Source organism: Syngnathus scovelli, chromosome 2, assembly GCF_024217435.2.
Source record: "Syngnathus scovelli strain Florida chromosome 2, RoL_Ssco_1.2, whole genome shotgun sequence".
In the NCBI taxonomy this organism is placed as follows: Eukaryota; Metazoa; Chordata; class Actinopteri; order Syngnathiformes; family Syngnathidae; genus Syngnathus; species Syngnathus scovelli.
Window position 1 is genome coordinate 1341114 of NC_090848.1, and position 23359 is coordinate 1364472.

At 42.7% G+C, this 23359-nt stretch overlaps 1 protein-coding gene across 3 annotated transcripts; it reads left to right on the forward strand.

Annotated features, from left to right (window-relative positions):
* Nucleotides 1-245: 245 nt before the first annotated feature.
* LOC125988577 (fibroblast growth factor 14) lies at nucleotides 246-22709 on the forward strand. Of its 3 annotated transcripts, XR_007488408.1 has the most exons (6): nucleotides 246-1445; nucleotides 10741-10851; nucleotides 11889-11992; nucleotides 16930-17128; nucleotides 18524-18879; nucleotides 19099-22709. XR_007488408.1 is itself a non-coding variant. In XM_049753919.1 (5 exons), exons 1-5 carry the CDS (start codon nucleotides 776-778, stop codon nucleotides 18670-18672), a joined length of 1233 nt encoding a protein of 410 aa, XP_049609876.1. In that variant the 5' UTR covers nucleotides 246-775; the 3' UTR covers nucleotides 18673-22709. The 3 variants fall into 3 exon arrangements, 2 of the variants coding, with proteins under 2 accessions (XP_049609876.1, XP_049609877.1); XM_049753919.1 differs by having other exon boundaries at nucleotides 18524-22709; XM_049753920.2 differs by lacking the exon at nucleotides 246-1445 and adding an exon at nucleotides 4529-8095 and having other exon boundaries at nucleotides 18524-22709.
* The last annotated feature ends 650 nt before the right edge of the window (nucleotides 22710-23359 follow it).

Genomic DNA, 23359 nt, shown 5'->3' on the forward strand with positions numbered 1-23359 from the left:
AGAGGAAACCCAACCAATGGTAAATCGGGTTGCAGTGATGAAATTATTTAACAAATAATATCAAAAAAAGCTTGGAGAAAGTGTCTGTCTGGACTAAGGGAATTTCGGATAGAATATATTGACGTCACAGTCGATACTTCACCAACCCTGTGGAACGTTTGCGCGTCAAATATTTTATTATGAAGGTTGCGCACCGGATATCATGAAGTGGTTTCTCGCTTCCACCCCTTGACTGATTGCTTAAAGCATCTCGGTGCACTTCTCCTTCGGTTGTCTCAGCTGAGGGCGCCCACGAGCTCCCTTACGAGCCACTTGATCGCAACAGCTCCCGCAACGGGAAGAGAGAGAGCAGGCGGCAGGAGCAAAACCTCTGCGCTTCGGGACTTTATGGATTATTGAGAAGTGGAGGCCGGAGGACGGATCAAATATTCACAAGGATTTTTTACCGGGGAGGTGGGGTGGGGGGCAGCCAGGGGGGGTTTCAGCGCAGTGGGACAGTGCAGAGATTCCCTGCAGTGATTCCTCTCCGTGAGAGAGAAGGACCAGTGCTGCTGGAGGGAGGATTGTGCATCCAGCGTGTGTGTGGTCGCTCGTGTGCATGCATGCCTTTGGCAAGCACCTCCCTGCTGCAGTTGTTGCCTGCTCTCCTGATACAAAGATGCCAGCGACTTGCTGACGGACACCCGGGATCCGCATCCCGCCCACCCTCTCTCCTCCACGCGCCCCCCTCCCCACCCCCGGACGCACGGAGCCCTGCCATCCCTCCGTCACTAATATGCAATGTTTTTTTGTGCAGAAGCCGACAGCTGCCGCGTACCACCGACTTCCCACTAGCGCCGCCACATGCCTGTCCGCTCCTCTCCCCGCGCCACGCGGCACACGACGACGCCATTTGAAGAGGAGCGCTCGGAGGCTCTTAACGCCGCGGCGGGAGCGCGGCAGCAGGAGGAGCAGCAGCAGAAGCGACCGCTCCTCCGCCACCTCCTTCGCCACCTCCTCCCAATCCTCCTCCTCGGCTGCTAGGCGCCACCAGCAGCCTCTCCAGCAGCCCGAAGCGGAGCTCGTTCTATTCCAAGCGCGCAGGAAGGACGGCAAGGAGAAATACATTGAAGCGGGCGAGGAACCGGGCGACGGCCCGGGCTTGCTTCTTCTACTCCTTTCTATGGTGCAGATTGGCGGAGGCAAGCACAGTCAAACTGAGCCCAACAGCTGGCCGTTTCCGCTGGCATGCAAACAGGGGGGCGGGTCGGCCCCCATGCGGTGGCAGAAATTTAGGCTGCCGCATCCGGTGCGCGTCTCGTCTCCCACCTCCTGTTCTCCTTCCTACTCCTCCCCCTTGTCGGCCAAATCCATGCGGTTTATTTGGAACAACATTTTCAGCAAAGGATCGCATATGCTGCAGTGTCTTTGTGGCAGGAGCCTCAAGAAAAACAAGAACCCAACTGGTGAGTTGGAATGTGAGCGTGTGGGGAGACTTTAGGTTGCGTGCCCGACTAGTCTACTGGTTGCTGCTGCTGTTTTCTCTGCAGTTGTGCAGCAAGTACAAAGGAGGGAGGACGGTGTGTGTGTGTGTGTGGACGAGGGGGGGGGGGGGGATACCCTAATATAGTGGCAGTGGGTGCACAAAAAGTGCGTGTGGCAGTGATGTTGCAGAAAAGCAAGTCTTATGCAGTATTCGGCCATTCGGGCCCCACTCAGCTGTCTATAAGCGGTGCAGCTTTATTTCCACGCTCACTGTCAGTTTGAATGTGTTTGTGCGACTCCATCTCCCCGCCCCGCCCCCCGGGAGACACAGTGCCGATGCTGCGCTCATCAGAGCTTGTCAGGCTCAAGCTGCTGACTTCACAAAATCTAACAGTGTTGCTGTCAACTTTTTCTTCCGGCCATGCAGCAATTCTGCCTCCTTTGCGCTGATTTAAGACAGATGCTGCTTGGGTTGGGTGCAGGGATGATTATATTCATCTTAAAGTTGGCTACATTTGAAGTACGCGTGAAGGCAGGACAAGAAAGTAGTTAGTGCTTGGACCAAAATGTACAGGACTGTCTCAGAAAATTAGAATATTGTGATAAAGTTCTTTATTTTCTGTAATGCAATTAAAAAACAAGAATGAAATTAATAAAAGGCTTGCAATATTTCAGTTGATTTGTAATGAATCCAGAATGTATGACATTTTTTAATTGCATTACAGAAAACTTTATCACAATATTCTAATTTTCTGAGACAGTCCTGTATGTGTTTTCTGTAATCCTAAGTAAAAGTTTAAATAAATGAATAGTATACTTAAATTATGCTGATACTGCTGCAGTTAAAACAAATCCAACTTATGCATCCATATTTATTATATGGAGGATACACTTATTCACATCAATAAATGTGTTAAGTTACAGCATTACTTCAGAATGTTTAATATTAAAAAATAAAAGCAATGCTGTCTGAACTTGGCAAATAAGTTACATAGCTGTGTGCGAAGCCAGAAATTAAAACCAAGTATGACACAAGTCAATCATCTTGGCAGATTGATCATTTTAAAAGTATTGTTGAAAAGTGCGATTCAAAAGTCACATCTTTCGAATGCTAGGATGGTAACTGCTATTTGTTCAGCCATTGTTGGCAGGTAGGCGAGATAAGAGGGAAAAAAAAATACAAAGTAACATATTACACTCACTGCTGTCTCGCTTTCTTTTCTCCTTTTTGGTCTTTAATTTTCAATTTTGTCACCGATGTGTGACTGCTGCCTTAATTTTGTTATCATGTTTGCTTAGTGCGCGTTCAGAGATTCATTGTTCGCTTTTGCCGTTCTGATCGGTCAGTGATCGGCGCTTTGACTTTAGGCACGTCTGGAAGTGTGAGATGGGAACACAACACAACACAACACAACACAACATAACACACACCGGTGCGTTCGGAAAGTCGTGCACAGTGCTTAGTGCGAATTTCCAAACGTACCCCTCGAAGAAAGTGCAACCTGCATCTCAGCTTAAATTGAAGCCTTAAACTTGAGGTTTAAAATGTTCACCTCAGCTTACTTCAACTTTATTGATAGAGCACTTAAAAAGAAAAAAACAATTAAAACAAAGTGCTATGCATAAATAAAAATGGAACATAAAGCATCTCATACTGACTTCACTTCATTTCGAGAGCACTTTGAAGAATGCCACAGTTGAATTAAAGTGCTGTACATAAATAACATCAAACAATGAAAACAATCATAAATCGGGCACAGCGATGAGCCTCACACTTTTCAGGATGTTTCAATCCTTCCTATGTAGAGTTTGCTTGTTCTCCACATGCTCGTGATGGGAAAATGAAGCTTCATGAACCAGTTGTTGTATTCTTTGGCTCCTCTAGATGGCAATGTTGGTTTAAAGTGAGGCTTTTAAGAAATGGCAAGTCGGGTGGGCTTTCAGAGAGTGCCATCTAGAGGTCTAAGTAAACACAACAACGGGTTCATGAATCATCTTGAAGCTTCATTTGCCCATCATGACCTGGCACCATCATCCTGACCAACTAGAAATGGTACCATTCATTGGGAAAGGTACCATCTAAGTCAGTGTCGTGCATCCCACGTGGTGCGACCTAGATTGAAGATGAGCCCTTTTATAGCCCGCGGTGCTATCTGTGCACATGCTGCCTTGCCTTCTATGGAGAGTTGCCATCAAGGCGACGTGTTTTCATATTTTATTCAAACACCCACGCATTTAGCAATGGGCTTACTGCCAGCTTTGGCTCTTGCAACCAAAAAGATCCCCCCCCCCCCCCCTCCCTCCGTGTTTGCTTTGCATGCTGACAAATATCAGATTTGATTGCAAACATTTCCTGCAGCTTTGCTAAATTTGCTCAGGCTGCTGCTGCGGTGATGAGTGTCCTCTATGCGAGTTAGCATGAGTGCATGTGTGTGTGTGTCAGTGAGCTCATTCATTTGTCCAAGCAGCCTGACTCTGCAGAAAAAACAGCATGACTTTGTTGTACTTGCTCTGTACATCCTACACACACACACACACACGGTCGAGGTCATCTCATATACGTAATTCGACCACCATAAGCACATCTCTAAGTTTATAATGAACTCCAGAGGTTCTTCAGCATGGATCCTCTTTTCTTGCTTAATTGCACCTAGCGAGAGAATTTTTAAAGACAGAATTCACTTTAGGGATTTTCCGAGTGCGTTTGCAGTCTATGAGAACGAGCGGACGCTATAATCTTACGTGTGTGTGACAAGTTTGTGTCAGAGCAGGAGAGAGTGCTGAGTGTTATGTTCCCCAGGGCGGCGAGCCATCAAAGGCTCCACAAGGAGGTGTTTTCACTGACGCGGTGATAAGAAGCTGGGAAACATGCCGGCACTTTCAGATCCTCCATCTTCTCCGTTTCAATCCTTGTCGATGCCTTACCACCACGGGGAGCTTTTTGACCCTTAATAAAACACATTGGATTATTACTTAGTATTATAAAACATTCTGCAGTGTCAACTTGCTGAGATAAAAGTGTTGACAATGATGGCGTCAAGGTGTGGGGAGGGACGGAGGGGGCTTGCTTTGTCCAGGCTGTCACTCATAACTTCACCTTATGCCCGATGACAGCCCTGTATGACATCACCGCGTGTTTGTGTGAGGCCTTAAGAGGGACTTTTTCAAAGTATGTTGCGGTCAGTCATTGTTTGTGGCAGCCATGGACTTTGAGTTTATCCTCAAAGTTGCAGAGAGGCGCATACGAGCGGCTTTAAATCAAACGGAGCCAGGTAAGGGATTGTTTTTTTTCCCGGCCGGGTAAAAGATGAATACGGGATCGCTACGACACAAATTTCTCTTGCTTGACGATTGATTCGATCATTAGTGAAAGCTTACACCTTACAAAATGTCAAGTTTGTGTTATTATTTGTGTGCATTATGTTTGGAGAGTAATCTGGCTGCATAAACAAAACACGACGAATCTCTCAGAATATTTTAGAAATGGACGTGAAGAATTATCATAATCCTACAAAAATCGGACCAAAGGCATTTGAGTTGTGCTGCTGCTGCTAAGGTTGGCTATTCCTTTAATTAGAATGCTTCTGGTTTCAATTGAGGCTCCTCAATTTCAGAAGAAATAGCATAGTTGTCCGGGTCCTGTCCTCGAGGACTGAGCACAGGTCTTAACTTTGTGACTTAACTTTCCCTCAATAAAATGACGTAGGATTTGATTTTGGATTTGAGACCTCTGCTTGTTTGTAAAGTTTTTATCTGGGCGTTGTGAGAAATGCAAAGACTAAGGGGAAGAGACTGAAGAAGAAACAGAAGGACAAAAAAAACATGAGATGAATAATTTAATGTGTCTCTTCCTGCTTACTGGGCTGGTAATGTTGTGAGAGAAGGCAGAGGAGCAGGATGGGATACAAGGAAAGGAGATGACACTAGGAGAGAAGGAAAGGAAACAGCAGAGGAGACACGCGGACAGAAAAAAATCCATGCGTTTTTGCGTCAGCGTGCATCCTTTCAGCATTCAGCGAGTGCGATCGATCCTCCGTCACTCCCCTGCGTCACTTGTCACCGTGGCAACGGTGGACTTCCCCCGGTGCTTGTGTGAAGCTGCGCGCGCGTGTGGGCGGATGTCTGCGAATTATGACTCACCCTACTCGCGTCACTGTGGCGATCCTCACACTCCTCCAGTGTGGGGGAACACCCATGCACGAGCTGTCTCTTCCCTGTATGCACCATTCTGAGAAATAGTCGATAGGGGGCGCCATTCTACCGGTGCAGCCGGAGAGGATGACGAAAAGAGCGGTGTCGCTGTCGTCTGAATGGGAGATGAGACAATGTCATTGAATAGTAATGAAGGCTGAGTGTTTCTCGTGTGCGTGTGTTTCTAGTCTGTTTTAGTGTGCAATTGTTTTTTTTGCATGAGATGTGTCTACATGAATAGCTTATTATTGTCATCAAGCAGATAAAGTCGAGTTCTGAAAGTGGATAAACATAATGAGGACAGGATATTACTGGGTTGAAAAATGAACCTTTAATTGGAGGACAAAATAACATTATGCAAATCATCGACATTGACGGATTTTATTAGTTATGAAAGCTAGACGATAAACGGGTTGCATTCCAGCCGTTGCCAAGCCATCGTGTTTATATGTACTCTGGCGCCCTCAAGTGGTCTTTAAAGTAATTGTGGTTTTGGCTGTCCATGGTGCTGAAGCGTTTTTTTCGAGCTAGACGGATTTTATGAGCAGCCGGAAAGATGTAGAAGACGTTTGACGTGTTGGGGTTATTATTGAGAGAGGCTTATGACCTAACCATGGCCGCCACGTGTGAGGAAATAATGTATGAGAGGAGTCCAATTGTGTCCCAGATAAGATTAGACTCTTTGAAAGGGTACAAGCAGCACTTCGCCTGCATTTTTAAACTGCTTTTAGGCGAGTCTCACAAGCTGCATTCACGAGTGGTGCAACTGTTTCGGGGTTTTTTAAGTTGGGGGAAAAAAAGAGCAAGAATGCGGACTGACACATGCACATTAATAGAGCATGTCAATTTAATTTGAGATTTGTAGTCGCTAATATGAATATAGAGAGCGATTAACATTTACAATTTAATTTAGGAATTACAATAAATAAACAAAAAAACTCAAGATTGGAAATTAAACCTTAAAATTAAACATCTTAACTGATTTTTGATGCGTGAGAAAAGAGAAAATATCGAATTATACAGAAGAGAAATTAAAAAAAGTAAATATAGAAGAGAGAAAATATAAACGAATTATAAAATTCATTTTGGATTTTGTTTTCTGATGACCAGCTGTTGTCATGCACGCTGGGCGCATGGCTTCAGCAACACTCTTGAGAGTCCACAGCTCAACAAGCTGCGTCAAAGCAGACCTTGGATAATCACTGTAGCATCCGTTTTGTTGCTTTCAAAATAAAACGTTTTCAAAGTATCCCCGTCAGGCATTTACATAGTGTCTTCATGGTAAATACGTGCAGCTCTTGTGTAAAATAGAAGCCTTCTTTAATTTTTATATACTTCTTATCCTCACTATAAGATCGCAAATGGGCTGTGGAGCCTTTGCCTGATTTTTTGGATTATGGTATGGATTGGTCATCAACTCATTGCAGGGCACACGTAGACAAACAAGAGCCAATTCAGAATCACACCTAAGGACAATTTAGAGTTTTTCAACATGTTTTGGGAATTTTGGCAAAATGAGGAAGCCAAGCCTGCATTTTAATCTGCAGCATAAGAACTGCCACGAGCACAAATTGATAGAGACCCATGAGTAAAAAATCATTTCGGTTTAGTAGGTGCCAAAGACTAATAGTAAAAAAAGGGGTAATGAGAAGTGGGAAATGGAACGTTTTAATATGAACGTGCCCCCGCGTACCTTTTATTTCAAGCCCGTGTGTGTGATGTACTTTCTCATCGATTTGTTTAATTTTGAAAGTCCAAACACTTAACTTCCGGCGAGACTGTGCGTGCCTCACGGTTGTTTGACACACCTGGAGCGGCTCGCGGCTGCACGCGCGCCTCGCGCCCCACTCAGCGCAACACACACGGACGTTTTGTAGCCCAAGTGGTCTCGGGATTGTGTCGCTTTTGCTTCGGGTGTCGGCCATGGGGAGGTGCAGCAGCGGCAAGGCAGCTCAATGAAGCGCAGGTGGCATTCATAAAGCGCTGCTGACAGGCGGGGCGGGGCGGGGCAGCGGGACGTGACGGACAGGTAAACCGCTGTGCGTTTTGAAGCCAATGGCCCGTGGCCGTGACGCGACGCGCAACGACTCTGAAGTGATGGGGCCGTTGTAGCCGGCAGAGCCGCCGCGACTGTGGGCTGCGGTATCGTTTGCGATCCGATACGGAGAAGGCAAGCGATCGTGACGAGACCGCCGGGGACGCGGGCGGAGACGGCTCTGCTTTTGTGTCGGCTGTCTCGGCGGGGACATGGCAGCGGCCATCGCCAGCGGTTTGATCCGCCAGAAGCGGCAGGCGAGAGAGCAACACGCCCACCGCCCGACCACTCACCGGCGACGGAAGAGCCCCGGCAAGAAGCAGGGCTTGTGCAACGGGAACCTCGTCGACATCTTCTCCAAAGTCCGGATATTTGGCTTAAAGAAGAGAAGGCTACGGAGACAAGGTGCGCGTGGACACGCATTGATTCACCCAGACACGTACATGTAGTTACACGTGCACGCGGCTCGACAGACAGACAGAAATGTGCGTTTACGTGCACATTATTTGGACACATGCGCGCACACCCTAGTTTTTTTTTTTTTGCATGAAGCCAGACTGACAGATTGGGCTCATTTGTCTCTGTCGCGAACACACAAGCGCGCTCGCTCGCTCGCGCGCACACGCACAGTCGTGTCTTGTAGCGCCCTATATGGTTCACTAGTTTCCGAACACATCCATTATTGAAGGCACACATTGCTCTCTGTCTCGCCTCTCTCTTTTCTCTCTTACTCATTAAATGCCTGTACAAATTTGCTTTTATTTGGAAATGATATTTTTTGCGTTGAGTGTTTGCTTTTGTTTACGCAGAGGTCAAAGGTGCGCGGTCCGACTGTCAGCAGGTGAACTCACGGGCAGATATAAAAAAAAAAAAAAAAAAAGAGCAGGGGCTGCTTCGGTGTCATGTTAACGGGGCCAGTTTGGACTCAAGAGAAGCAAGGGATTTGTTTTCTCTGTTGTCACAGCGTCACATTTTTTTACTTGAATTTGATTCAAACGTACCTTCTCATCCTTTGATTTGTACATCCCCACCTCCTGCATCCATTTGGTGTCACGTTAATCCTCCCTCTGCCTCAGATCGCTCCATCACTCCCTCCAGCCAACACCCCCAACACACACACACACACACACACAGACACACACACACACAAAGCTTGGCAGTGTTTGTGTGCAACTTGACAACAGCCATCCAGAGGTTTTCTGAAATCTCATATCAGAAGGGCGAGTCGGCCGCTGTTTGATGTATCGTACGTCTTGAGTGGAATCTTCATTTCAGATCATTTAACTGAGAATAAAAGTCAGGGCTTTCCCAAGTTTATTTGGAGCATGCACAATTTGCAAATTGATATTGTCATATTATATAGTAGAGGCCAGTTCCATCACCTTGATTTTTTCTCCAAATGTCCTCCCTCTGATGGACAGGCTTTCCGTCCACTGTTTCCCCCGACTTGAAATCGATGCGTGATAACATGCAGGTATGGCAAATCGATGGCGGACTGAAGCGCTCGCCACCGCCTTGCGTTATTGTCAAGTGTGCCAAGTGTGCTTTGTGAGACTTGAAGTCAAAGATGGTTCAGGCATTTGATGTTCCTGGTTCTCTCATTTGTGATGGTGGAATAACCATGCTGAAGTCATGTGTCATCATTCAAAATGCAGTGTGTGTGTGTGCGTGTGTGTGTGTATATCGAGGCTCAAATGAACAATGACAGTGTGACGTGTCCAACTATCACAAGAGCTCAACGGATTAGCGCACCACATTGTGTGCGTGTTGTGCACGTGCGTATGTATGTGATTGTGTGTATGGGGGAATACCCCTCTACTGGAACACTCTGGAATCACGAGACGGTTGTCATGGAAACGCGAGGATGGGAATTTCCCTAGTAACAGACTGGGGATGGGGATGCTGGGAAGAAAAGGGAATATCACCTTGGCGACTGTGGAAAGAATGATGGTCAACGTGAAGGATTTTTTATTTTATTTTTTAAAAGTGGATGTTGAAATTTGATGCTGTTCCCCTGGCGGTATTTATTTTGATCAATTATGCAGCACCCATCCATCATCAAAGTGTGATTCAAATCTAAACCGAGTTCATGAATAGCCCGTTTAGCTCGCTAACGTTTCCACTATGATGACACAAGTGGGCCGAGGGGGGGCTTGCCGGTCAGACGTTCAATGAAAGATCCCAAATTGAAGCGGTGCACAAAGCGTGACCTTGACAGCAGCGCAAGGTTGCATATCGTCCTCCGTCCTCTTTGAAAGTCCCATTTTTTGTGGTTATGTACATTGCTGTCATCATAATCCAAGCAATCAAACGGAGCCTTTTATGTTGATATGGTTTGAATGCCCGCCGCATTCATTTCCAAGCGCCGCGCCGACTTTGTTGTCAAGCGACACACCTCGTCTTCCCTCCACAAAATGGAGCCCTCACAAAGATGGAACCCCCACCCCCCTTGCCCTCTCTCCCTAACTGGGTCAGCTTGAGTTTTTGTCTCCGTGCCTCACCCTTACGCTCTCAAAGGGGATTCCCAGTATGTTTTGGAAAAGTGGGTGCGGCCATTTATCAATTTTGAATCTCTGATTGAAAACATTTCTTTTGATCCTGACCAAAGTTTTTCAAGCGGAACAATTACCAGTGAAGGAAGGATTACTCGGAGAAGCCTGTGATGGATTTGATGTGCTTGACTGGTCCAGGAAGTCCCTCAGGATGGGGCGTCGAGACTGTCGCTTTGCTCACGTTGAATCTCAAACGGGCCTTCGACAAAACTCGGAACTGGTCATAACCAATCGGAGTCATTATTTTTTTTAACTGAACATATTAGTAGAGATTTGCAGATGAGCAAAAATTCCAATTGATCAAAAGAGGTTCAATATGTTTCGTTTTCCCAAATGAGCTTTTTGATTGGCTAGCAACCAATCCAGGAGGGGAGGGGGGGAGGAATCCAACTCACCTGCAAACGTAACGCAATAAATAAGCATATTTCAAAAATATTCTCATTCATATAGCTCTTGTATTGGATCGTGTTTATCTTTTCCCTTTGTTTTTCTCCTTAGAACCGCAGCTGAAGGGCATAGTGACCAGGTTGTTCTGCAGGCAAGGCTTCTATCTCCAGATGGGCCAGGATGGAAGTCTGGATGGGACCAAAGACGACAGCACCAACTCCTGTAAGTTTGCAAACACCAACATGCTGCTTTTTATTCTTCTTTCGATAAATTATTTTGATTTCAGAGACCCTTGCCATGTTTTTGAGATTGCTATATCATATATGGGGGCATGACGTAAAACTGTCCTACTTGCGTTCTTCCCCGAAAGGTACGAAAAAATTTGACAAAATTAGGTGGACATCCAACATAATAGGACGCGTGAAAAATTCTCAAGAACACATGGATAAAATGAAAATGGCCATTTTGGTTTGAAGCAGCCATTTGTGCCAATTACAAACAAAATGATCATGTTGAGAATTTTGCTTTAATCACTTGTAGCTTTAATTTTCTCTTCTAATCAACTGGAAGCATTTTTTGCTACGGATGATCACCTTTGCACATTTCACGCATTTATTCCTTGCGCTCAATGTTGTGTGCGTTGGCCTCGGAGCGATTTAAAAAGCACTTGGAAGCAGTCTTGATTAATGAGGACTCTGCCTTCCCTTCCGTAATCAAGCCTTGATTGGAAGGACGACGTACTGCAAAAAGAGTCATCTGCTGTCAAGCTTTCCATCATAGCTTCTACTTGTGATTGTACGCACACATGTATCATTCGCGGCACAACAGAGAGCGACTTTCACGAAAGATACACTCTGGAGACAGAAGCGTTAAGACGAATGGCAAAGGAACATGGAAGAAAATGGAGTTCCCTTGTCGCTCTTCTGGAAAGACGTTCGACAAGGTTGCAAAGTGTACTCGTTGAGGAAAATAATTGCAAGGTTGCTGATGTTCTACTTTCAGGGTGTTTGATGGGGTTGAGGTCAGGATTGATTGACATTCATTGGTATCGATGTTGAAGAAACGTACAAATGTGCAATTGAAGAGATGGCTTCTGTAAAGCGGGCTGGAAAAATGTGTAAAAGAGAACCAGATGTAGGATTTCTTCAAAATAATATTAATTTAATTTAATTTAATTTAATTTAATTTAATTTAATTTTATTTTATTTTATTTTATTTTATTTTATTTACCAACCTTTTTTTTTTTTTTTTTTCTCCAGCTCTGTTCAACTTAATTCCAGTGGGACTCAGAGTGGTGGCCATCCAATCAGTAAAGACCGGTCTCTATATCGCCATGAACGGAGAGGGTCATCTCTACTCCTCGGTAAGCATGCCACACAAATATGATGTATATATTTCGATTTGGAACAACTCCCAGGTGTCTTACTAAAGTGAATGTCTGTGATTTTCTGTCAAAATACACAAAGGATGAAAAATAAGTGCACATTTTACATGAGTGTTTCATGCAATCGCTGAGTATGGATGGATTTTGTCACCATGGCAATCGGGGCGGAGCAAAGCAAGTGTCCATTCAGTGTACCTAATTTATTGACTATCTTGCTATATTTATTGACTATCACTACTGTTCGGATCCTTCTGGGCATTTTTTTTAAATGATGCACAAAAAAAATCTTCATATCAGGAAATGTTCACCCCCCTTGCATCCAGACTGACCAGGATAAATTATTTTCTGTATCACTGGTCTCTAAAATGATGAGATAAACACTTCATTCATAACAGAGTCACTTATTTTGGAAAGGAACGTGGAGCCGAGGCTGCCTGAAGTGGATTTGCGGGATTAGAATCATTGTTGTCTAAACAAAATTACAGAGCGTAAACTACACAGCCAACACACAATGCAGACAAGAGACTGTCGGTAATAAATCGATATAGTATTTCACAAATGTATACTTTTAAATTCTGCTCATGGCTTTGAAGGCATTTGTGCCAGTTATCTGAAGATAGGATTTGGAAGTATACTCATCTGTGCTAGTTGTTTTAGCTTGAACCTGCAAAGTCATGGCTTGAGAAACTGTGAGCTTGTGTGTTTTTTTTTTTTAAATATATATTATTATTCTTTATTGCAATATATCTTGCGACACACACACACGCACACACACAGGACCGTGCAGCCATGTATAACAAAGTCTGCTGCACATCATTAACAAATTGCAAGAAGAGGCGAAAGAATCTTGTGGCGCAGTCTCAAATGGGGAATTAAAAGTCAAAGAACTTCGATGCAATATGGAATGCAATCTCATTGGAGCCACAGACAAGCCAAGAGAAAAACAAAAATGATTATCAATTATTTAATGGTTAAAGAGGAGATGATGTGAAAATTGTTTATTTATATATACGTGTGCGTTTGCATGCTTTTTTTTTTTTTTGGTTATTCGAATGACACAATTCATAGATTGTACCACAATTGAATAGAAACAGTACTCCATTCAAATCATATGTTACACTTAGTGGATATATTGCAAAGGCCCTGTTATTGTAACTTCCCATTATTTTTCTGCATTTCTGCTGATTTTTTTTCGATTTATGTACAAAATGAAGCAAGTGTGCAGGTGATTCCATTCAGAGCAATGTCATTTGCAACACTTCGAAATCGCTCATTTTGCAGAAAGAGGATGACAAGAGGTTTTTGGCTGACCCTGTGTTTATCCCCCAACCGGGTCAAGTACCGACTGACAGAAAATACGCCCGGCCCGTTTGCGTGTGTAATTCGAGTCTGAAATATCCCCGACGTGCCTGTCGCTTGTCTCGTGCGCGTTCACCATGTTTTTTTTTTTTTTTTTTTCGGGAGAGATTGACTTGACTTTGCTTCAAGCGGAAAGGGGGAGTAGAACTTCTCAGTCAAAAAGGTTTACACATGGTCAGGCAATGTGGTGGCTGACAGTGACTAAATGCTACCTCGGTTGACAGTTGTAAACGATTCCGTCCATTCACCGGATGTGTGTAACTACTAAAATAAAAAATTTCATTCGGTCTCACGTATGTTCACACTGAATGTGAATGTCAAAAAGAGAATAAAAGTTAGTTTCTTAAGGCAGTAGGAGACTCAAGTGAAGTGATGGGATTTTTAAAAAAAACTCATATTCATGATACGTTAAGAACGATAGAAATACAATCGATTTGCGTGTATGTAGATGCTTTTATTTTGGTATCATTTCCTGTAACTTACCTGCCGCTTCCTGGTTTGTTTTCAATTACGTCCTAACTTTTTTCTATCTGTTCAAAAAGAGTTTCAATTAACTTATTTATGAACGTGAGGGATGCTAGAAGCATAGTCGTAAGTAAAGTTTATTCTTAAATTGAATAATTATTAGATTAAATTGGGTTTAATGTTGGAAAAGAAGGTAATCAATCATTTAAAATGTTTGTTTTCATTTACATGCTATTTGCGAAAATGAAATAGTCCATTATTTTAATACAATTGGGTTTCTCATCTGTTGACAATGGACGGGGGATAATTATTTTTATGAATAAGTACGGAGCAGCGAAATATCGTCAAGCGCCTGTTGACTTGAATGTGATTTTTTTTTCTTTTCAATGTCATCTTCAAAAATCCCACCTAACACAACTTTAAACCAAACGGTAATTTTACTTTTCGCAAGAGTGCGCAATTGACAAATTCTATTTTTACCCACGCCAACGAGGCTGTGCTTGCAACCAGTTTATTTGTCAGCAGAATTATACACCAAAACAGTCTGCAATGGCACTCTTCACTCCTCCACACTCTTCATTGCACTCAGTGGCTCCTTTTTCCGTGGAACAATTTGTTTACCCACAATCCCCTTGGGTAATTAGTGTTGTGATAATAACACACCCACAAACTGAGCAGTGCATGCAAATACTTAGACCCGTGTGTTTGCCCACACATTGGGCTGGAAAAAACAACTTCCATGACCTGAAAACATGAAAGGCGCGTTTTGAAATCAGGTCTGAATAATAACTACGTTTGAAAATTTCACCAGTCTTGCATACAGAGATTTTTATGCCTCACGTAAAATCTATCACGTCAAGACAATACAGCAATGAATGAAAACAATGGTTCATTTATCTTTTTTTTTTTGTGTAATCATTTATTTATAATAAATCTGCCATTGACTTTTCCGTTGCATATTAATTTATTATTTGTGTTTCTAAATACATTGGAAGGTGACCTTGGAAAAAAAATGCTTATGTTAGATGCAATTGCTATATTGAGGGCGGAAAAAAATTAAATCATTTTTCAAAATCATTTAGCCTTGCTTGATTGTCTGATTTACAAGCCACAGAACCAGCTAGCGTAACAAAGGGGGAAGCAACAGGGAGTTTGTGGATTCCCATCTTCCGCTCCGCTCGAAAACATAAAATAATTTTTTCAGACGATTCCTGCTATAATCCATCACGAGCAGGAATCTGGCCACAGTGGATGAGCCGGTGTGTCTTCAGCCTATTTACTCCCGCGGTCACATCTCTCAGGGATAGGACAACCTGTGACCTTTGCGTCATTCACGGCTTGCTCGGATTGACGTCGCCACACGCATCCTCACCGTTTTATTTTTTGGATGCCACCCATCCTTGCCGCAAACATCAGTTCGGGCTCGTTTTTATCATTTTATTTAGCGGTGTTCACAAAACAAATACAAAATCAATTTACATTTTGTATGGGAGAGACCGCTTCGGGTGATTAATGCATCCCTCACCATGAAAGCCTGGAGTATTTATGAAGGTGAAATAATCCTAATTAGGATTGTTTGGCCTTGGTAGAGGTATACATTACTCATTGCCATTCTATTGTGCTGTGTTTCGGAACTATTAATGAAATTCAAATGGACGGTTCAAATCATAAAAGGTACGGTAATGAACAAAAAAAATCTGCAATTACATTTTTTGCACCATTTTGCACAACCCAAAGTAAAAAAATAAATAAAATTTAAAAAAACATTACATTAGTACAAAACGTACTGAAAGTCAAAGATTTACCACAGCATGACCATGTGGGGGCAAAAAAAGAAAAAAATAGCGAAAATAAGATAAGCAAATGAGAAAGAATCACCCACTGTTTTTCCAAGCAGAGCTCTGGCTTCTGTTGTCATGCTGCTTTTGTGATTCATTTTCCTCTTTTTCTTTGTGTTCTTTCATTCATTTCTTTTTTGTCCTTCTGCTATTTAGAAAGGATGACAGGACCTAACCCGCTAAAATGACTCACCTGTCTTCAGCTTGAGCGTCAAACAGCTTTTATTCTAAAAGCAGCTTTGAATGATGCATGGCCTCCCTGACCGCCCGCCCGCCCGCCCGCGCCGCAAACTTGAGCCGGGCACGGCTCGCATCACAAAAGATCATCTTCTTCAATAATGAATCTTGGCCCGAGGTCGAGACTAAATATGTATTACAACCTATTCAATCCCCTAAAGATCCTGTGACTGTTTCCAATCGGAGCAGTCACCCGTGCGTGATCGTTGGTGGCATGCCGCTGAGATCATTCGATCTTCATCACCTGCCTCGTTTTGCCACCGACCAATTATTTAGTCGCATAGCTGAACAAATGCTCCTGAGTCTCCCTCCGTTCGTCCCCTCGAGCCACAAGTGTGTGTGTGTGCGTACATCAAATACGTGACGACTTCCCACGGTAACGTTCTAGAAAAATCTTGTGTGGAAAAGCATATGTCAAATTACTGAGTGGTTATCGTTTACATTTTTTTTTTTTTTTTTGATCTGACGCTTGCACCACTTCACACATCGGCACACTTACCCCTCCCTCCCTCGCTCTCAGCGCTGGTTGGTTGCCACGGTTACATTGTCGCCTCTCTTCCTCATGTTGCTATGAGACTCGGACCGGCAGACCTGAGCTGAATGACAATGTGTCTGTGGTTCTGGCAAGAGGACCACAACAGCCAATAAGAAGAAGCCCAGACAAACATAGCTTATCTGGCCACTTCATTCACACGTTTGTTCATCTGTGCCGATTTATGGAAAAAGATGATTCATACCTTCTTATCGCTGCCACTTCTTTGTTGTGAGCAGGATTAGAAGCGTTTTAATGACAACTTTGTTGGAGGATGGAATCTGTGAGACAGACGTGCGTTGAACATTGGGCCAACATGTGAACACTTGACGAGTTGATGAAATAGCTCATCAGAACCAGCAACAGATGAACACGTTCGTCAGAGCCTCTCAACTATGTGACTTCTTTCTCAAGGGTCCATGAGATTATGAATGACAGTTGCGGTGCTTCCATAATACGATGTCTTTTCCTGGTTGTCTCCACAGGAAATGTTCACCCCCGAGTGCAAATTCAAGGAGTCTGTGTTTGAGAACTACTACGTGATCTACAGCTCCATGCTCTACAGGCAAAAGGAGTCGGGACGGGCCTGGTTCCTGGGTCTCAACAAGGAAGGGCAGGCCATGAAGGGCAACAGAGTGAAAAAAACCAAACCAGCTGCTCATTTCCTGCCTAAACCTATCGAAGGTAACTCACCTTCATCTTATCTTTAGTCATATTAATAATAATAATAATAAATGTGATTAGTCATTTTTTATGTATATACCGTAATTTCCGGACTATAAGTCGCGCTTTTTTTCATAGTTTGGGTGGGGGGGCGACTTATACTCAGGAGCGACTTATATATGTTTTATTTCACAAATATTTACTTGAGCATTAAGTCCACTTACTTACAAGTATAGTTGACCACTTCCCATGTTATTTTTAGTATAGTTGATCACTTCACATGCTTTTATATCTTTATCTTGAACATATTCAAAACATAAAAAATAGAGAAAACATCAAATAAAGCAATTAACACTTTAAAGCACCATATCCAAGTCCACTGTCTGCTGTATGTACACTTGCTCTATTTTTGCTCCTTATATTTATTATTATTATTTATTATTATTTGGCCCATTCTCAGCTCTTTGTTTGTGTTTGTCACGTTAGCATACCTATCGTTTAGCCTGTTGTTGCTATTTAATGAATTGGAGTGACACCGATGGTTTTATAAACATGTTATTCATGTAATAGTTGTCCTTAATCACTCTATATGTTACGTCAGGCCCGTTCTCAGCTCTTTGTTTGTATTTGTCACGTTAGCATACCTATCGTTTAGCCTGTTGTTGCTATTGTTTAGCCTGTTGTTGCTCGTTCATGACTGTTTTTGGTGTGGGATTTTGTCGAATAAATTGCCCCCCAAAGTGCGACTTATACTCCGGAGCGACTTATATATGTTTTTTTCACTTTTTGGGGCATTTTATGGCTGGTGCGACTTATACTCCGGAGCGACTTATAGTCCGGAAAATACGGTACTGATTTTAGTAGTACTAGATTGTATTGAATTATAATATTTTGTTTTAATTTTGATTAATTTAATTTAATTTTTTTATTTTAGTAGTACTAGATTTTAATGAATTATAATATTTAACATTTTTCCAGGAATATATATCACAGATTTTAGTAGTACTAGTTTGTAGTAGTACTAGATTTTAATGAATTATAATATTTAGAATTTTTCCAGGAAAGCAGCATCACTGATTTTAATAGTACTAGATTATAATGAATTACAATATTTAGTTTTAATTTTGATTAATTTAATTTCAATATTTAATTTTAGTAGTACTAGATTTTAATGAATTATAATATTTAACATTTTTCCAGGAATATATATCACAGATTTTAGTCGTACTAGATTGAAGTAGTACTAGATTTGAATGAATTATAAAATTTAACATTTTTCCAGGAAAGCAGCATCACTGATTTTAGTCGTACTAGGTGTGAATGAATTATAATATTTAACATTTTTCCTTTTCTCTTTCCTTCACTGTTGTTACTTTTACGTCATCCATCCTCTCGTCATCCCCCCCCCCCCCCTAGTTGCAATGTACCGAGAGCCTTCACTGCATGACGTAGGGGAGGCGGCGCCTAAGATCGCCGGGGGCCCGCCTTCCAAAAGCACAACCAGCGAGCCAGTGGTTATGAACGGTGGAAAGCCTGTCAACAAAGCCAACAAAGAGGAGACATAACACCATCCCTCCCTCCCCCCCCACCACTTCCCCTTTCCATCCACAAACAACCAGAGGCTAGGAAAAGTCTGCAACCAATGGCGACAAAAGCCAGCGCGCACCTGGCACCCCATTGCCCTCGAGAAGATAGAACCGGCGTCGGCGGGCGAAGGCCAAACAGGAAGAAAATGAAGTGGCAGCATCGTGACCTCCCCCAGGGCAGAAAGGGTATTGTTCAAATGACACAAACAATGATACAGATGTGTCATCTCCTCTGGTTTTTTCATGTGATGGCCTGCTTGTTCTTCTCTGCTCGTGCTCGGTTACCGGTATGCTTGCCTTACACAACACTAGCTCCGTGCAATACATTTAAAAAAAAATATGCTGGAAGATGCATCCGATCTGGCAACGTTCTGTATCTCACTTTTTTTTTTTTTTGGGTTTAAGGGCACAAAACACGAATGAACCCCCCCCCCAAGCTGCATGGTTGTGCAGATACAGAAGAGATTTCCGTTGCTACCTCCCTGCCAAGCACCTAAAGAATGCTACCACCTCATCCCTTACGTAGCCCTTCGAGAAGCAATTTGCTTGCGTCGCCACGTAGCAAGAACAGAAGAGCTTTCACCTTTTTGGAGTCCTAAGCAAAAAAACAAGGTGGGACAAAATTTGTGTTTACATGGAATGGTGGAGGACACGTGGAATGTAGCTGAAGGGAACAGTGTGTCATAACTTGCTGCCTTTCCATGAACTTGAATTTAAAGGTCGAGGGGTCAAAGTGAACAGGGTAAATCAATCAAGCCACAATGTGACGATGGCTTTGTGAGATGCGGGTAATTTTGGAACATGGTGGCATGGGTGCAGAAAGCCTCAATAAGAATACTTGCATTATCTTCTTGTGTGGTCAATGAAAGCAAACCAAATAGATTCCTCACTGTGACCAGCAACATGGCTCCAATCTGTTCAGGAATTGGACCAGGCTTTTTTTTGCTCGGACATCAGTGAACCGAGCTGGTAGTTGATTATAAACTATCCCGGCTTAGAAGGTTTCAATACTGTGATCCGTGAAGGAGATACGCCTTGTATGGGGTGGGCATTTCACAGATGAACATCCATCAGTATGGACGGACATGTTTATCATGATTGTCAGTATGAGTCATTGTGGTTGGAAGAAGACAAATATGCTGGATTCTAGGGCTTGTAGATATAAAAAGGTACCAAGTTGCGGTGTTGTAGGATGGGAAAAAAAAGTTCATGTATGAGTTGAGGTGTGCTGCTGGAGTGATGAAAGAGGTAGAAGTGGAAGTTCATTAAGATGGGCTCTGGTCCTCATCTTGTTTGCTATGGTGATGGACAGATTGATGATGTTTGCAGATGATCTGTGGTGAGCTGGTGTTAAAGAACCTAAAGAAAGACAGAACACATGAATAGGAATAAATGATGTAGCCCTACTGTCTTTTTTAAAAAGTCATATGTGACCCTTCAGCATCAAAGTTTGCCCACCCCTGCATTATAGGTAAAGATGGGGAAAATGAAGCTTCATGAACCAGTTGTTGTATTCTTTGGCTCCTCTAGATGGCAATGTTGGTTTAAAGTGAGGGTTTGAAGAAATCAGCTCTTTGGTGTACAGAGAGCACCATCTAGAGGTTTAAGTAAACACAACAAGGGGTTCATGAATCATCTTGAAGCTTCATTTGCCCATTATTAATTCTAGGTACAGAATTTAAAGACAAAAAACAAGCCGAAACATCTGCCCAGCGGTGTGCAATGCGTTCCCTCACTCGTCATATCGTTCGATTGTTTGCGCTCTGACGACGACTAAATCACAAGGAGCTTAGTATCGGTATCACAAAAACTGTCATCTTGCAATGTGTCAAGTGTATTTCTGCTGTCGTCTCGATGGGAAGTTGTCGTAGATCGTCCGATCGGATGCCATTTGCTTTCTACAGTGGAACCTCGGCCGGTTGAGATCTTCCAAGTTCCACTGTGGAACAAATGTTGCCATTTCTCCGGTCCAGTGTGGCTCACGCGATGTTCTCAAAGTGACGTTCCACTGTGAGGACCATCCATCCCTTGATGAGTGTTGTGCTTGTCTTTTGTAGAAAAAAAACAAATGTGGATCTTTTCCGTGTATTGTAGCACTCGTGTCGCGCTAGGAAAAGATCAGAAAAGCAGCCCTGACAATCATGTCTGTTGTCATTTTGTTGTCAGTTCGGTTGGGGGGGGGGAGGATAAACTGGATTTAAAGCTGGCTGTCCCCCACCACAGAGCTCACACACATTTTGTGTTTTTCCAGTGTATCTGAGCTCTCAACATGGGCCAATCATTTTTCATTTCATAGGGTTTAATTCACACCTTCATTTGACCGACCATATCATATTTAAATATAGTATAGATGTATATAAATATACTAACATTTAAAAGTTTGGGGTCCCTCAGAAATGTCCTTTTTTTATAACTATAATCACTTTTACTTTCTGGAGAATAGCATTAAACTAATCTATAAATTGTTAATGTGGTAAATGATAGTGATGGAGAAAATGAAGCTTCATGAACCGGTTGTTGTATTCTTTGGCTCCTCTAGATGGCAATGTTGGTTTAAAGTGAGGGTTTTAAGAAATGGCAAGTCAGCTCTTTGGTGAACAGAGAGTGCCATCTAGAGGACTAAGTCAACAAAAGAACGGGTTCATGAATCATCTTGAAGCTTCATTTACCCATCATCAGTAAATTCCAATTCCAGCTGAATTTATTTGATTTTTTTAATGCAATATCTACATAGGCCTATTTCGAATGGTCCATTGTGTTTGCTAATTGGGTTAGAATGCTAACGAATGTCTCCATGGAATACTTAAAATTGTTCTGGATGATCCCAAACTTTTGAACGGTAGTCCATATATACATAAAAAATTGGGGTACATTGTGGTCATCAAGCAGTACTTGCTTTTTATTGGGAAAGAATGTTCTGAATTGTCAATCGTTAGCTTGTTGGGTAGCATCCGGACGAATACTGCTTTTGAAAATCTTTCATATGTGTTCAAGAAGAATTAGTCTGGAGCACAGAAGCAGATATAACAGGGTTTTCCAGGTTGTGCTAATCACACATCCCAATTAAGGTGAGCGTCGTCTTCTTGGTTGGAGCACCAACGCTACTTCCTTCACAAAGGGCAACCGCTTGAATTAGCATTTTCATTTTCATTCACGCGTGCCGCTGCCAGGGACATGTGTTTTAGCGTGGACATGCAGCCATAGCTAGTTAGCAGCGCGGGCACGTTTTAGTGACACGAGGGGGATGTGACGCTTCCAACTGTGCTCATGATGTAGCCTGTCTCCTTCAGGTTGACTCTGTTCATCCAACAGAAGAATGCCTTACTACATGCATATACAAGCATCATTTGGGTCAAAGCTGGAGGGAGCGCTTATCCCCACCCACCTCCTCTCACTGCTTGGACTTTTTTTTCACTTGTTGCACGTGTTGTAAAAAAAGGTCCAGTGATATGGGGCGGTAGGGGCGAATGCATGTGATCATGTAGGAGATATGAAGAAAATTCAGATTATAGCCAAGGGGTGGGCACCAGCAAGAGACTTTGTTGCAATAATTTGATTCCATTCTGAATTCAACTGCTATTTCTTCATATTTATGTACTTTTTTTTTTTTTAAATTGACATCACATAGAAAAAATTTAAAAGTCATGCTGGATGTGGTCCCCAAGAATTAGCTATAATTTTGCCCACCCCTGCTAAAAGTCCATTTCTGCTACTGATTTTCACCGGTCGAGATGCTGGATGGTGTGTGTGTTTTTTTTGTTTTTGTTTTTAGGTTCAGGTAAATATTAAGAGCGGTTAATAAAGCAAGATGATGTCCAGCATCTCACCGGTGTTAATTCTGTACAGCGACAGTAAATTGGTAGCAAAATATGGCAAGCGCTGTCTGTCTTTCAAATAAGATTCAGTTTCTATTACATTCATAATATGCAAATATTGTACAGTTTGTGTCCAACTTATTGTATACACACAGATCAGAACAATATCAAATAAAAGATTTATAGAAAAAAATAAAAAAACATGACTTGCTTGATGTTTTTATTTTGCAATACTGTTCATTTATAAATCACAGCAGGTGGTTAAAGAAAAAAAAAACAATTGTCAATTACACCAACACATTGAGTGAACAGCCAATCACGATGCACTTAGACTTTGAGCACACACCAGCTAATGAATTGTACTCACGTGTCAATTACGTTATCTAGTCATTTGTTTTTGCAGAGCAGAACAAAAAAAGGCCGACATGATTAAGGCCTAATCTCTGTTCATTTGAAAAGCACAGCTGCAAATTGTTCTCTCTGCTTCCACGAAAGAGTCCAGCCATTTTGAATGGATTGATCATCCGTGGCCAACCCTGCTGCCCCTGACATTCCCACTTCTTTGTTCTCCCGCTAATCACTTCAAAGCTCCCCGCAAGTTCTCCCTTTGCACTTGGTGTCCGCTTGTCCCATGGCTGTGTGGTGTTTTGCTAAAGCATCATCACAGTGTGAGTTTCTCCATCCATGCCATGTGTGGATTACGGAGCATTACATGTCCTGGCCTGCTGATTGATTCTTCTCAGGCTCTTTATCTGGATTTGGAATTGAACTGCATCACCGATTCTCGTTGGACGTCTATTCTTTGGCACTTGTGAAAACGAATGACAATTTGTTATCAATATTTTCTTTCA